The following is a 13,349-nucleotide window of genomic DNA, read 5'->3' as shown; positions in this document are numbered from 1 at the left end:
AAACTAAAACCTCTGCGGTGTTTCTTAATTGGTGACACAAGGCAAGCCCTGAAATTGCCCATCCTTTTTTGTGCAAACAATTTTTCTCTTAAAAATGTTTTCCAACGTTCGATGAAGGTATGGTTCCAGGGAGGAAACACGTGTAACACGAATAAGTAAATCAGCCCTTAGGGAATGCAGCTGAATGCAGGAGTGTGCCCCAACTAACCAAGAGGGGAGTGAACTCTCAGAAACTCTTCACTAGCCTTCCTCTATCTCCTTCTGTAACCCCGCGTTCTCTGGGGTCTCTGCAGTGACTGGCAAGCGCCAAGCTTTTACGCGTGCTTTCCCGGGCCCCTCCCTTTAACAGTTCCCGCAATCGGAGAGCTCGGGAGCCAAATGAGCCCTCGGTGGCGGAGGTAGGGAACCTACCTGCGCGCCCCCGTGGGGTGCACAGTCATACTGAAAAAAAACCTGTTTCTCCGGGTTCTCTGAGGTTCCAACAGTCTTGAGGGCCAACCTCTTTTCTTTAGAGTAAAGAAAAAGAAAATCTTCCCGGAAGAACTTAGATCAACAGGTTTCAACTTTTCCACGAAGTTCTTGGAATTGACACGCACTTCGGGACAATTGCAACGCCGGGGCCCTTGGCGCGCTGCCAGGAATGTTCCAGCGCCCATGGTCCCAGCACCCTCGCTGCCCTCTTCATTAGCCCCGCCAATCCCCAGGACACCCATGGAACCACAGTGTGGCTCTGCAGGTGAGCTGTGTAGGACCTGGCGAAGAAGGGGAGAAGATACTGACGACAAAACGACACCGGAAGGCTTGACTGGGGGAGCTTGATGGGCTTGAATCTTTCAGCCGCGGATTGGATCCCGCTTTCCCAAACGCCGCGAGGTGCTGGACGATCAACTTCAGCTGTGCAGGCTTCAAGCTGACCCAGGTGCCACTGGACAGCACTGGGCGGGCGAAGGGCAAGGGTAGGAAAATGAATCTTCAAGGTCAGCGTGCCTCTGATTGGCGCTGGGGGGCACGCCCCGCTTCCGCGCGTCGGCCACTGTCCTGGAGGGCTCGGAGAGAGCACTTCCCGGCGGCCTCCCTGGAAGGAACCGCGCTGGGTTCCCTGCGGTTCCCGTCTCGTGCGACCTTCCAGACAGAACTCCTCCGGACCAGCGCAGCCCTGAGAGGGTTCCCTTCACTCTCCAGGAAATTTGCTTTTCCAGAGCAGCTCCCAAGCCAAAGTTCATGCACTCTTGACAAACTTTGCTTTTACTTTTTAGAATGTTCTCTCACACAAATAGGACAATTTTCCCCTTTAGGAAACACACACAGATACCCAAATCCCAGTATTCAGGGGTTCTCCTAACTTTTAAAATCTCGATAAGTAAACTATTTATTAGGGCTATAGAAATAACAAAAACTCCTGGGTTTGCTCTTTAAAGTAGATTAGATTGTGTTCTGTTCTTTATTTAGGGTCCTATTTCAACTCTCAGGCAAATGCTAAAAAGATGATCACCAAGACTTTTAATTATGACCTAAAAAAATTAGTTTGGTCTGAAGTTCAATGCTCTAAATTTCACTGCTGTGATGGTTGCTGAATATTCTAGAATGCTTTTAAAGCTATAAGTATGTTCCCTTCTGCTGTAACAAAACTGTTTTTTGCACAACATGCTCTGGCGTTTCGAAATTTGGTATCCAACACTCTGCAGAGAATGTTCCCTGTCCGGATGTGTTGTGGACAATGAACCTCACAGCGCCAAACTGGGCAGCACATGGGAGCCCTATTGGGTATTGGTGATAGACGCCCACCCGCCCTTTCCCTGGGGGCAGAGTGGCCTGAGCCCCCTCCACTCTGCTGCGAGTGTCCCCCTGTCTCCTGTCCCCCAATTGCTTTGGTAATTCACAGCGATCTCGTCTCTGAAGCTGCACAGAGTCCCAGTATTTAGTTTTCAATGCATCATTCTCAAGGGGTCATCTGTGGGTCATGAGTTTTCACAGCCAGCCAATTTCCTACCCTTTCTTTCTGAGCAGCCAGAAGGTGTTTATTTTGGTTTGTTCAGTGCTACCTTTCCAATTTGCTAGTTGCTTCCGGACCTCTTTCCCAGCCTCTTGGCGGAATAAAGTTCAAGTATAGTTATCCATAGCTCCTCCAGCCAGAGGGCACCAAGTGAGCAACTGAGGACAGTCCTTTGCAGGTAGAAACCAGGCGGCGGGATCATACTCAAGTGAGGGGAGGGAGCCTAGGAGGTAACTTAGGGTGGCGACGATTAAACCAGGTAACGAGACACCAGGCAGATGTGTTTTCATCGTCTTATAAGATAAATGCAGTGTTAAGTGCCTGACAACTTCCCAGAAGCAATCAGCAAAAGTTTACGAGTGCATAAACCTCAAAGACCATTCCCCGACGGTTGTTATAAGGCCCACATTTAGAGCTTCTATAAATTCTCCAGCAGTTTCCCAAAGCTAAGTTTCCTGTGACTACTAAGCAGCCACCTCCTCCGGGGAGACCGGGGGGGATTTTCTTGAACTACCAAAGAGAGAGGTTTGGGGCTCCAACCGAGTGAACTATAGTTGCGAAAAGTTTGTTCTAGAAGTTTGGATGGCCAGGGAGAGCAGGGAGATGGAAGACAGGAGGGAGGTGCTCTCTGGCGCTGAGTTATGTGGTATCGGCGAAGGACCAGGGTCCCGCGAGGGTCCGAGGTCTAGCCAGGGCAGAGCCCCTCCAGTGGGGCTCCAGCTCGGCCATTACAGCCCTGCGAAGCACGGCCCATTTTGGCAGCCGGTAGCTAAGCCCGAGCTCCTACCGGACCCGGGCGTGCTGGATCCTTCGCCCACCTAGTGCCCACTGAGGGGCCATCAGGAATGCTGGCGTCGCACGGAAAGTCCGGCCCGCTCAGTTAGGCAGGGTAGCTGGGAAAACCGTGTGAGACATCTGGGGACGTATAGCCTGTCCGGCCAGAGCCACGACGGCGCCAGCCTCAGCCCTTCGGGAAGTGACCAGAGGACTTTGGTAAGTTACTGTCAAGCACAAGGGACTCACCTATGTTTATAGTGAAATCTTTGTTTATGATCCCAGTGAAAACAAAGCTAATTGAAAAACAATAACAGGAGCGTGTCTTTAGCTTCCTAAAGGGAGAGGTTAACAGCTGCGAGAGCCAGGGGAGGGAGAATGGGAGGCAAGTGGCAAGCGAGAGGCCGCCCTGCACGTAAACGTGCTTCTAAGTCCCCAGTGAGACACGTGGGCCGGCTCAAGCCTTCCAGAACCACCCGCCTGGGTCCTGGGCTGGATAGCTTCCCGCAGCCCGCTAGCTTTTTCTCAATCTTTGGATTCCAGTGAATCTGAAGGCGCGAAAGTAACCCACGACTGCGTAGTATTTCTGTCCCCAGGAGACTGAATCTCAGGCAATTATTCTGGAAAGATACCGCTGGGCCCCTTTTCATTCTTTCCAGGTGAAAATGCAGACGCCCCTGTGTCGTCCTCACCCCTCCTTTATGAAATAAGTCGCCCAACTGTTCTGATATTACCATTCAAAAACAGGTTCTGTGGCGAACCTCATTTGTGAATCTATTACAGAGATTAATAGATTATTTCTCCTTTTTCAACTAATTCTCAGTGGGGAAATTTAACCATATGGTAAGGAGAGAATTAGAATTTCATCACATTAGAGCAAAATGTAATGAAAAGAGTCCAACACCTGGGGCCAACTCTGAAAGCCACAATTAAAAGGTTTTTAATGAAACCAGAGAAACCAAAAATTTCATAGGCTTCAGTAATTCTGCCACATAAGAAAGATTTATTGGAGGTGTTGGGAAATATTGTTTTTACTTATGTCATAAGGATGAAAACCAGCCCCTAAATACCATGTGCTCCCAGATCGAACTCAGGAGCGAGAGGACCGCGTGTACCAGTTCTCATCCGGAAAGGAGCACTGGTTTTCACAGCTCTCCCCTTCTAGCCCTCCAAGAACAACCGAGGCAGATCCAGAGGTCCCTGAATGGCTTCCTAACTGTCGGTTATGTTTTGGGGTAAATAAATACGCACAGATGCCCCCCTTGGTGTGTGAGAGGGTTTGACTCCTGGTGGAGTTGGCTGTTCTGAAACAACTGGATTTTAATCTTGAGGAAAGTTTGAGAAATCAGTTTCCTCCCGTTTAGGAAATCGTATGCTTCATAATCACCATCACTGTCGCAGTTATTTGGAGACCGCTGCAAACGCACCCCTTCCTTTTTTTTTTTTTTTTTTAATCTAATGGGCTGCATAATCAAGTTGCTCTCCATTTTCCTTTTTTTTTCCCCCCCTTCCCAATCCGGATAGGAAATGGGCAGTGGGCGTGCGGGTGGAAATAAGGCAGTGTGTTCAAGGGGGACGACTGCTTTGCTCTCTTCCTGAGAATCCTGGGTGAATTTTGGGCAAGCCAGCGGGACACTACTTCCCCCACGAAACTCCCATCACCAAATCCGGATGAGAGTCATTCTAAGAACAGGGGTGGAGTATTATTCTCGCCCGCAAGGGTAATTTAGCACAAGATGAGACAGCAGTGGCGAGGGAAGGGCAGTGGGGGTGGGGTGCGGCGGATGGGGGCGTCTGCTTTCCCCGGGACTCCCAGGCTTTGCCGCCGATCTACAATTTGCTGAAGGAGCAAAGAACATCCTCGGCTCTAAGTAGGGCTTTTAGTGTGCTCATTGATGAGTGAAAGTCGCCACACATGTCAAGCTAAAGGCAGTTGTTGGGTTACTAACAGGACCCAGCGCCTTGCAAACATATGCGCTAAGCTGTGTATACAGATGGCACGCAGAATAATGGAGCCGGCGCCTTTTATAAAGCTCTAGCTGCTGCCTGTCTTCAGACCTGGGAAATGAAACTATTCAGACTCGCGGCCAGATAGCGCCTGCGATTGTTTGTTACCGTTTTAATCCTATTAATTAAAACGTTAACCTGATTGGGTAGAAAGCGCTGTCCCAACAGGCGAGTCTTCTTCATAATAACCTACTCAGAGATAATGATGTAAAAGACTCCCCCGTCTGTGGCGGCGGCTGGTTGATGGGTCCGGAAATCTCTTGAAGGTGAATCCAAGCAAGATAAACGGTGCGGAGAGGCGGCGCGGGGCTGGGCTCAGAGCGGCGGCGGCAGCGGCGGCGGCTCCACTCCCTCCGCGCCCACCCTCCCACCATGCGGGGCCGCGGCCCATGGTGAGCCCCAGCAGCCAGCACCATCGGCTGGAGACGAAGAAGAAGAAGAAGAGGAGGCGGAGAGCGCGGGGGAAGGCGAAAAAGAAAAAGAAGGGGAGAGGGCTGCCAGCAGCACCGGGACCGACGCGCGCACCAGCCCAGGAGCCCGGCTCGGGCGCGTCTGCGGAGCCGCCTGACTCCCCAGCCGAGGCGGCGGCGGCCGGCGCGGCGGGCCGGGGCTGTGCGCCGGCGCCGGACCATGGAGCGCGGGCTGCACCTCGGCGCGGCCGCCGCGGGCGAAGACGACCTCTTTCTACACAAGAGCCTGAGCGCCTCCACCGCCAAGCGCTTGGAGGCGGCTTTCCGCTCCACGCCCCCGGGCATGGACCTGTCCCTGGCGCCGCCGCCCCGAGAGCGCCCGGCGTCGTCCTCCTCATCGCCCCTAGGCTGCTTCGAGCCGGCTGACCCCGAGGGGGCAGGGCTGCTGCTGCCACCGCCTGGGGGAGGCGGTGGCGGCGCGGGAGGCGGTGGCGGCGGCGGCGGCGGCGGGGTGGGCGTCCCCGGGCTGCTCGTGGGCTCTGCCGGCGTTGGGGGCGACCCTAGCCTGAGCAGTCTGCCGGCCGGGGCCGCCCTGTGCCTCAAATACGGCGAGGGTGCGAGCCGGGGCTCGGTGGCCGAGAGCAGCGGCGGCGAGCAGAGCCCCGACGACGACAGCGACGGCCGCTGCGAGCTGGTGCTGCGGGCCGGAGTCGGCGACCCGCGGGCCTCCCCGGGCGCGGGAGGCGGCGGCGCCAAGGCGGCCGAGGGCTGCTCCAACGCCCACCTCCACGGCGGCGCCAGCGCCCCCCCGGGGGGTCCCGGCGGCGGCGGCGGCGGCGGCGGGGGTAGCAGCAGCAGCGGCGGCGGCGGCAGCGGTAGCAGCAGCAGCAAGAAATCCAAAGAGCAGAAGGCGCTGCGGCTCAACATCAACGCCCGGGAGCGCCGGCGGATGCACGACCTGAACGACGCGCTGGACGAGCTGCGCGCGGTCATCCCCTACGCGCACAGCCCCTCGGTGCGGAAGCTCTCCAAGATCGCCACGCTGCTGCTCGCCAAGAACTACATCCTCATGCAGGCGCAGGCCCTGGAGGAGATGCGGCGTCTTGTCGCCTACCTCAACCAGGGCCAGGCCATCTCGGCCGCGTCGCTGCCCAGCTCCGCCGCCGCGGCGGCGGCGGCCGCTGCCCTGCACCCGGCGCTTGGCGCCTATGAGCAGGCTGCCGGCTACCCGTTCAGCGCTGGGCTGCCCCCGGCCGCCTCCTGTCCGGAGAAGTGCGCCCTGTTTAACAGCGTCTCCTCCAGCCTCTGCAAACAGTGCACGGAGAAGCCTTAAACACCCCCCCCCTCACCCCGGAAAATACAAGACCGACCCAAAAGCTAGAGGAAAGTGAAAAGCTGCCCCCCCCTTCCCTTTTTATTTTGGTCCTCTCGTAGTTGTGAAACACTTGCAAAGCAAACAAAGCAGAGGCGAGAACTGAGGAGAAGTATCAGAGACAAACGGGACTTTTAGCCTTGACATCCCCAGAATCTCCGTCTTTGGGGTGGGGAGGGAGGGAGGAGGGAGGTGGAGTTGGGATGAAGTATGGATGTCTTTTTTTTCTCAGAAAAGTGGCAACTTTGGTGGCAGCCTAGACCGCAAGGGAGTTTAAGAAATAAGTTGGGAAGTAGTCGCTTGGTTATTAAGCGTGGAGATTATTTATTCAATGGCAAAATACTAATCCTACTAATAATTGTGAATTTGGCTAGTGCTGAGGGGCAGAGGAGGAGTCCGGGTTGGGTGGCTTGTGGGACGGAATATTCATTCAGACAAATCAGAAAGGGCACTTGAAAATAAATTTTGATTCTGAGCCAGGAGAAAAACTTGAAATGTAGACTTATTTAAAGTGGGGGGAAAAAACCAGAAAGAGACACATTGCTATGAAAAGACTTGTATTTTTTATTGTCTCTGAACTTTAATCCTGCGAAAACGCTCAAAAGTTTTGGCAAGAGTGATATAAAAAACTGACTGTGGCTGAAAGAATTGCATTTAAAAATATTTATGTGCACCTTGTTACTTTTCACTCTGCAATGATGTATTAACAATTCATGGTATTTATTTGTTATTCTTCAATGACCCTTCCACATCAACAATATTTATCATGTGTTAAGGTCATGGGTCTTATGTGCAGATTTTTTTAATGCCTCTAAAATTCTGTTTTATAGATTAACTTATACTGTGTGCCAAGTGTTTAAAAGGTTTATTTGCCAACAAGTATGAAGAGACATATTGATGTATCTGAGCTGCTTAGGTTTATCAAAGGTCACCTGGATATTTTCAGTTGCATCATCCCTGTATTTAAATTGAGCTTTAATAAATTGCTTCAGTCCAAAAATTACAGGAAAGGTGTATTCTTAATTGATGAATGAATTGATCTCTTTTTTTGAAAGGGGACTCCTTTGCATTCTAAAAGGGAAAGACATCACAGCAATAGATCCTATAAGTAAGAACATGCTAAGCAAATATTTTTCCAGTCTGTGCTGTGCATTTTTAAAAGGTCTAATTTAATTGCTTTTAATATATATGTACATATATAAGTTATTTTAACTGTGGAGAATTATTTAAGTTAAAAGACTGGTTTGATTTGCCTATGGTGTGAAATCCTTTGTTATTTTTCTAAAAAAAATAAAATTTAAAAAGAAATAAAACTAAGGAAGAGCGAGAAGCTATTTACCCAAAGTGAGCTTTCAGTTTTAGTTTGCATGGCTGTTTGCCTGCCTTTCTGTCCTATGAAAATCAAGAAAACCTTTTTTTAAAAAATGGAGTCCTGCTATTTTCCACTCCTTGCAGATAATACAAATTCAGTTTGTCAGGTTGGATGGCGAGTTGGGAGCTATGATGGATCTACTGGCGGGTTTTGGATGTGTAAAGAATGATATATATCTTAAATAGGTCAATCAGACTATGACAGCTATGTACGACCATTTGTATGTGTATCTATGTCAGAAAGAATCTTTATTAAAATATTTTGATCAAACATTTTATTATGCTGTGCTTTGTGGAAGGAGCAATCACCTCTCTTCTGTGTTACTCTTTGCTTGAAAGGTAACAAAAAAGAAAGGAGTTTCAGAGAAGGTAGAACTAAAGTTTTGGCAGGGATACACAATTAAGAGTATTCACTTGTTTACTTGTTAATAGGACGATGGCTGGGCCTGGTCATTGGGAGAGAAATAAATGGGGTCACTGGTGAGACCCAGAGGAGATCCAGAGTTCCCATCTGCTGGCATGAACTTTGAAGGCCACGCTGCCCCTGCAATTCTTCCTCCCACTTGTATGGTATTGTTAACCATGCCAGGGCCTATCAAAGAGGGTAAAGTTTTTTGAAGAGTTTTAATAAAAATTTATATCTCTAACTGTCTGAAAGCCAAGGAAAAGAGATGGATTTGGATTCAATGAGAATGGATTTTACTGTGCCTTTCCACTTTTTTGGTAACAGGAGAATCAGCCAGGCTTAATTATAAGTGTAAACAATGCCCATAGAGATTTTCAAAACTTACTAGTGTGGCTTGTTAGTGACATTTTCAGGGATAATACGGGGATTGGGTTGAGAATTGATTCTATTAAAGAATGAATAGGCTTGTATTTGGACCTTAATAATGTCTTCAATTATAGAAGGCTTGATTTTTCATGTGGTGGAGGTTTTAGAGATGGTGGCGATGGCGATGGTGGTGGAGTGAGAGTGTTTCTTCTGTAGGCAGTCTGCTACATGCATTTTTGTCTGCATAGCCTCAGCTCATAATGATATCCCTAAATGACATCAAACTTAGTGGGGGGTGAGGGAGGATATTTTCTGCTCCACTTGCCATCAAAAAAGATTAATCAGAACCTGTAACTTTTCAGAAAACATAACAGCAAAGGGCCTTGAAGCTGGAGCCCTCCCAGTCAGGGAGTGGGGGCAGAGGGAGGGAACAGACTAGGGCAGCCCCCGGGCAGGAAGAGACCGTCTCTCAGCATTTACCAGACAAAGCCTGGGTGCGTCTAATTATGATTATTAAAACAATTTCCATGACGATGTCTAATATTATGTTAATTTGAAAACAACTGTGTATGAAAACTGTCGACTATAATACCTAAATTCATTTAATGAAACACATCGTTAAGGCAATTAAACCTCCTGGATGTGATTAAGAAACATAATTACGACACTGTTCTGCGCCATAATTGGGTGTCTTTAATCAAGGGGTAAAGTGATCAGCAACACAGCCATTAGTTTGTATTGTTCTGGCCCTGCTGTCCATCATTCTGATTAGGAATTAACCACAGCCACCATCAGTTGAATTTTTTTCTTTTTTGCATATTAGCATTATAGGGTATACACTTGCTCAAGATTTACTGCTTAATATTTCTCCTTATTAAGAGGACCTCCTTGAAATACTTACTCTGTAACCTCTGTACTGTTCAACTATTATTAGAAATTGTACAAATAACAAAGCTTGGACTTCAGGAGGAAAAGAAATGCTCGTCCTTCCTTCACTCTTTAAAAATTTAGTCTTCAGTCTTACTCCTGAAAGAGACTTGGAATGGTTGGGAAAGGGAGAGCGTGTTGAGAATGTCAGGTGAATGTGCACAATTATTAAAAATAGCAGGGTTAATAATATTTATTCTCATGTTGGTCATTTAAGACAAATCAATTCTCTTTCCCAATCCAGGAGTGGGCCAGCGTTTGGTTCTAGGAATAAAGATAGGACATCTGAAAGGAACGGGAGGGGTTTCCGAGATTTACTTAGGTGGCCCTCCATAGGGCCTCAAACTTTTCAAAGTTTCTTCAGCAACAGCTTTTAGAGAAGGAAGCCGATGGTTGGAGAAACAGCTCTTCCCCCACCTGGCGAACCCCCGGCGCCGTCTCCTTGCTGAGATTTGAGTCCTGAATTGCGGCCCACTCTGAAAAATTGGCTCCCACACTTGTGGGCCCCAGAAGTACTTCCAGACCCGAGCATGCACATCGGGCCCCAGAGGCTGAGCAGCAGGGGCTGCCTTGTGGTCTTGCGGAACTGTCCTGTGGCCCGAGCGGACAGGCTGGCGGGTAAGCCGGAGGCGTACCAGACCGCCAGAGCACCTTGCCCCGCCTCGGAGCCCGCTCCACACCCACCGCACCTCAGGGCGCTTTTCGAGAGCCGTCCCGCCGGGAGCCATCCTGCTACATCCCGCCTGTTAGGGAACAGAAAGTAGGCAAATGAGGCGGAGCAAGGATCCCACTTGGGTCCCACTTGGCCTTCTATTCCACCGGTTTGCTTCTCTAATTTCTCTCTAATTTCAATTGTCTTCTTGAAATTTTAATTCCTACTTAGGTCCCCTCTCCAGTTTGACACTAGGACCTACAGAAACGTCGGACCTCTTCGTGGACTCCTACAGGACCAGCAGCTGATCATCTCTGAAGATCTTGCTAGTTACCCCCGGTATCTCCTCCCCACCCTGTGTGTGTGTGTGTGTGTGTGTGTGTGTGTGAGCGCGAGCGCGAGCGCACTCTGTGGTGCATTCTCCACTCTCCGCAGCTGGGCATCCCCCCAAGATCCTGTGTTGAGCTTAAATTCTTCTCCCTTCTATCCCACTCACCACCCATCCCTACTGCCGGCAGCTCAACAGGGAGGGCCCAGGCTCACAGGTTACCCTTCTCCACGCACTCTTGGTCTTGGACTCTGGAACCGAACCTTTCCACGGGCCCCGGACCCCAAGATTGCTCCAGCATGAGTAGCACCGACTTTTCCAATGTAATGACTTATGAAAGATATAATCATGTGTTAAATTGAATCCTCCGTTTAACTGTTAATGGTGTGCTCTGGGCACATTTACGTATTAGATGCTATGGTAACTAATTACCACTAGGAAAAAGGATAATGCACTTCCCAGACTTTGAAAAATAATGATGAGAGTTCACTTGCCGGCTCGCAGCACACGGTGGCGGCTCCGCCGGGTGGAGCGTCAGAGTGAGTGGAGACCCGAAAGTGTGCTCCTGGAAGGCAGGAGGTAATGAATCCTGGTCAGAGGAGTCTCCTTACCAAAGCCTTTAATGAAACTGTGCTTCAGTTGGGGGAAGTGGTGGTGGTGGGGTGTGTGTTGGGGCGGGGGGGGGGGGGTACCAACTCTACAACAGTGCCTCTAAACAAAATTAAATTGCAAGACGTAAACATCGGAAACATAAATAAGTTTTCTTTTCATTAAAATGCAGGCCAGATTAAATTATCCACGTGCCAAGCAACTTTACATCAATTAACAGTTTTTTTGTTGTGTGGGCAAAATAAATGAGCCGGTCTCCTGCGCGCTCTGCGTTGGCACTTATAACTCAGATGCCCCTGGATTTGCCAAGCCAATGAGGTGCAGTTGATTTAAATTTGCCCTTTTAAATCAGACATTGGGCACAGTAGATGGAAGGAGGGGAGGCGAGGAGGAGGGAGGGAACCAGGAGACAATAACTGAAGTTTAAGAGCAAAAACAATTCTCAGGTTAAGAGTCCTTTTCCTTCCGTTGGATCTCTGGCTCTCCTGATCCACGGGTATATGATTACTAGAACCAGGGTTCTCTAGGTTGTGCTGAAAAACCAGTGTCTGTTTCACTCCAAGGGCAGGGCAAATGCTTGTACTGGGGACCTGGGAGAGCAGGAGAAGGGAAGGAGCCTTCCCCCAACCAGCCAGAGATTGCAGACAGAACATCCACCATACACGTGCCCACCGCGCTGGTCTGCTCGAGCTGCGCCCTGGGAGGCACTTGGTATCCGCAGCCACAGAGCTCCCGTTCTCCCAGTGCTTCCCCTAGACTGGGTTCCCAGCCCCTTCTATGTGAGCAGAAACATCCAGCTTCCAAGTTTCTTGGCACAAAAAGCGAAGTTCAGAGGCTTTGCCTCAAACTCTCTTTCTAGAGGTAGCACTAGGATCGAGTTGTCCCCTGCGCCCCCAAGGCAGGTGGGTTCTCGTCCAGATGCCAGGCTTGTCAGGAACACCCCACAGCCCTGCTAAAACTAGGAATTCTGCAAAAAACGCCCTAGTTTTAAACCTCGAAGAGCTCTTTGCTTCCTAGTAAAGCTGGGAAACTCCTTCTTTGCTTTTCCTGAGGTTTAATTTGGGTTAAATTCTACCACTTTATCTAAATTACTTGTCTTAACAGGATCCAGGAGATTTCTGGACTGTTACAAAATTACCAGGTACCCCTGAGTTCATATGCAAGTATGTGTGTGACTTTTCTTTCTTTCCCTTCCCCTGTGTTCTCTAATTCTGGCAATATAGAAATACAGATTAGAAACTTTAAGAGAAATAACTAGGCTGGGAAGGTTAGACTGCAAAGGAAAAGAGGATTTTGCAGTGACCCCCTTCCCCACCATATATAATAAGATAGACAAGCCTATCTTACAAGTAAGCCTCTGGGATGCTTTGATGGGGAGTTAGCTTTAATTATGCACACTGTGATATCATTCTCCTTTCCAGCTTGGGAAAGAGTTAATTCTTTCCCAAAGACCATAGTTGCCCTTGTCTTCTCAACCTGATTCAGAGATGCAATAAAATATGAAGCAAATTTATGATCTGTTTCAAGCATTTTATTGCTGTATTTTTAAATTCATATATGCACATATAAGAACTATGATCTGTGAATAATTTGAAATGCTATAGTAGAATGATACATTTTAGATAAAACATAACCATATCTTTATATAATTGTCTCAGATTAAAATAAAAAAGAAAAATAGGGATTTCTAATGTGGACCAAACTGAAAAACTAATGACAGCCATAAACTGCTAACCAACCATAAATTAACATCTTCATCAAATGCTAAAATGGTATCAGTGGTTATATAAAGCAATTACTATTTCTCCTTATAAGTTTTAGAATAAAGTTCAGGGATATTTAAAGGATCCATTATTTACAAATGCTTCACAATCTTAAAGGTTTCACATTTTATTAGGAGGATGGTTGCAACTCAAATCTGCTGTGTTAATAGAGATGTTTAGAGATGAAAATTTAGATTTAAACATAAAAATGCTTCATGGCCTAAGCTCATTTTATGCATTTATTCTGCTCTGGCAATTACTGAAGAAGTTGGTAGAAGGATTTCTTTGTTAAATATCTTCATCGAGTCTTTGAAAAGAAAAGACAAATAATACCTTATTATAATGGGAGAGAACCAGGTTACATACGTAAC

The 13,349-nt window shown here is 48.6% G+C and overlaps 1 protein-coding gene across 1 annotated transcript; it reads left to right on the top strand.

Moving 5' to 3' along the window:
* The first annotated feature begins 4,380 nt into the window (after positions 1 to 4,380).
* BHLHE22 (basic helix-loop-helix family member e22) lies at positions 4,381 to 8,198 on the top strand. Its single transcript, XM_045075738.1, has one exon. The coding sequence runs from the start codon at positions 5,405 to 5,407 to the stop codon at positions 6,515 to 6,517; it is 1,113 nt and encodes a 370-aa protein (XP_044931673.1). The 5' UTR covers positions 4,381 to 5,404; the 3' UTR covers positions 6,518 to 8,198.
* The last annotated feature ends 5,151 nt before the right edge of the window (positions 8,199 to 13,349 follow it).

The sequence above is a fragment of the Mustela putorius genome, unplaced genomic scaffold, assembly GCF_011764305.1.
Source record: "Mustela putorius furo isolate JIRA1106 unplaced genomic scaffold, ASM1176430v1.1 tig00000151_pilon_pilon_pilon, whole genome shotgun sequence".
In the NCBI taxonomy this organism is placed as follows: domain Eukaryota; kingdom Metazoa; phylum Chordata; class Mammalia; order Carnivora; family Mustelidae; genus Mustela; species Mustela putorius.
The sequence above is the reverse complement of the archived record's forward strand: the minus strand, read 5'-3'. Positions and strand labels throughout refer to the sequence as shown.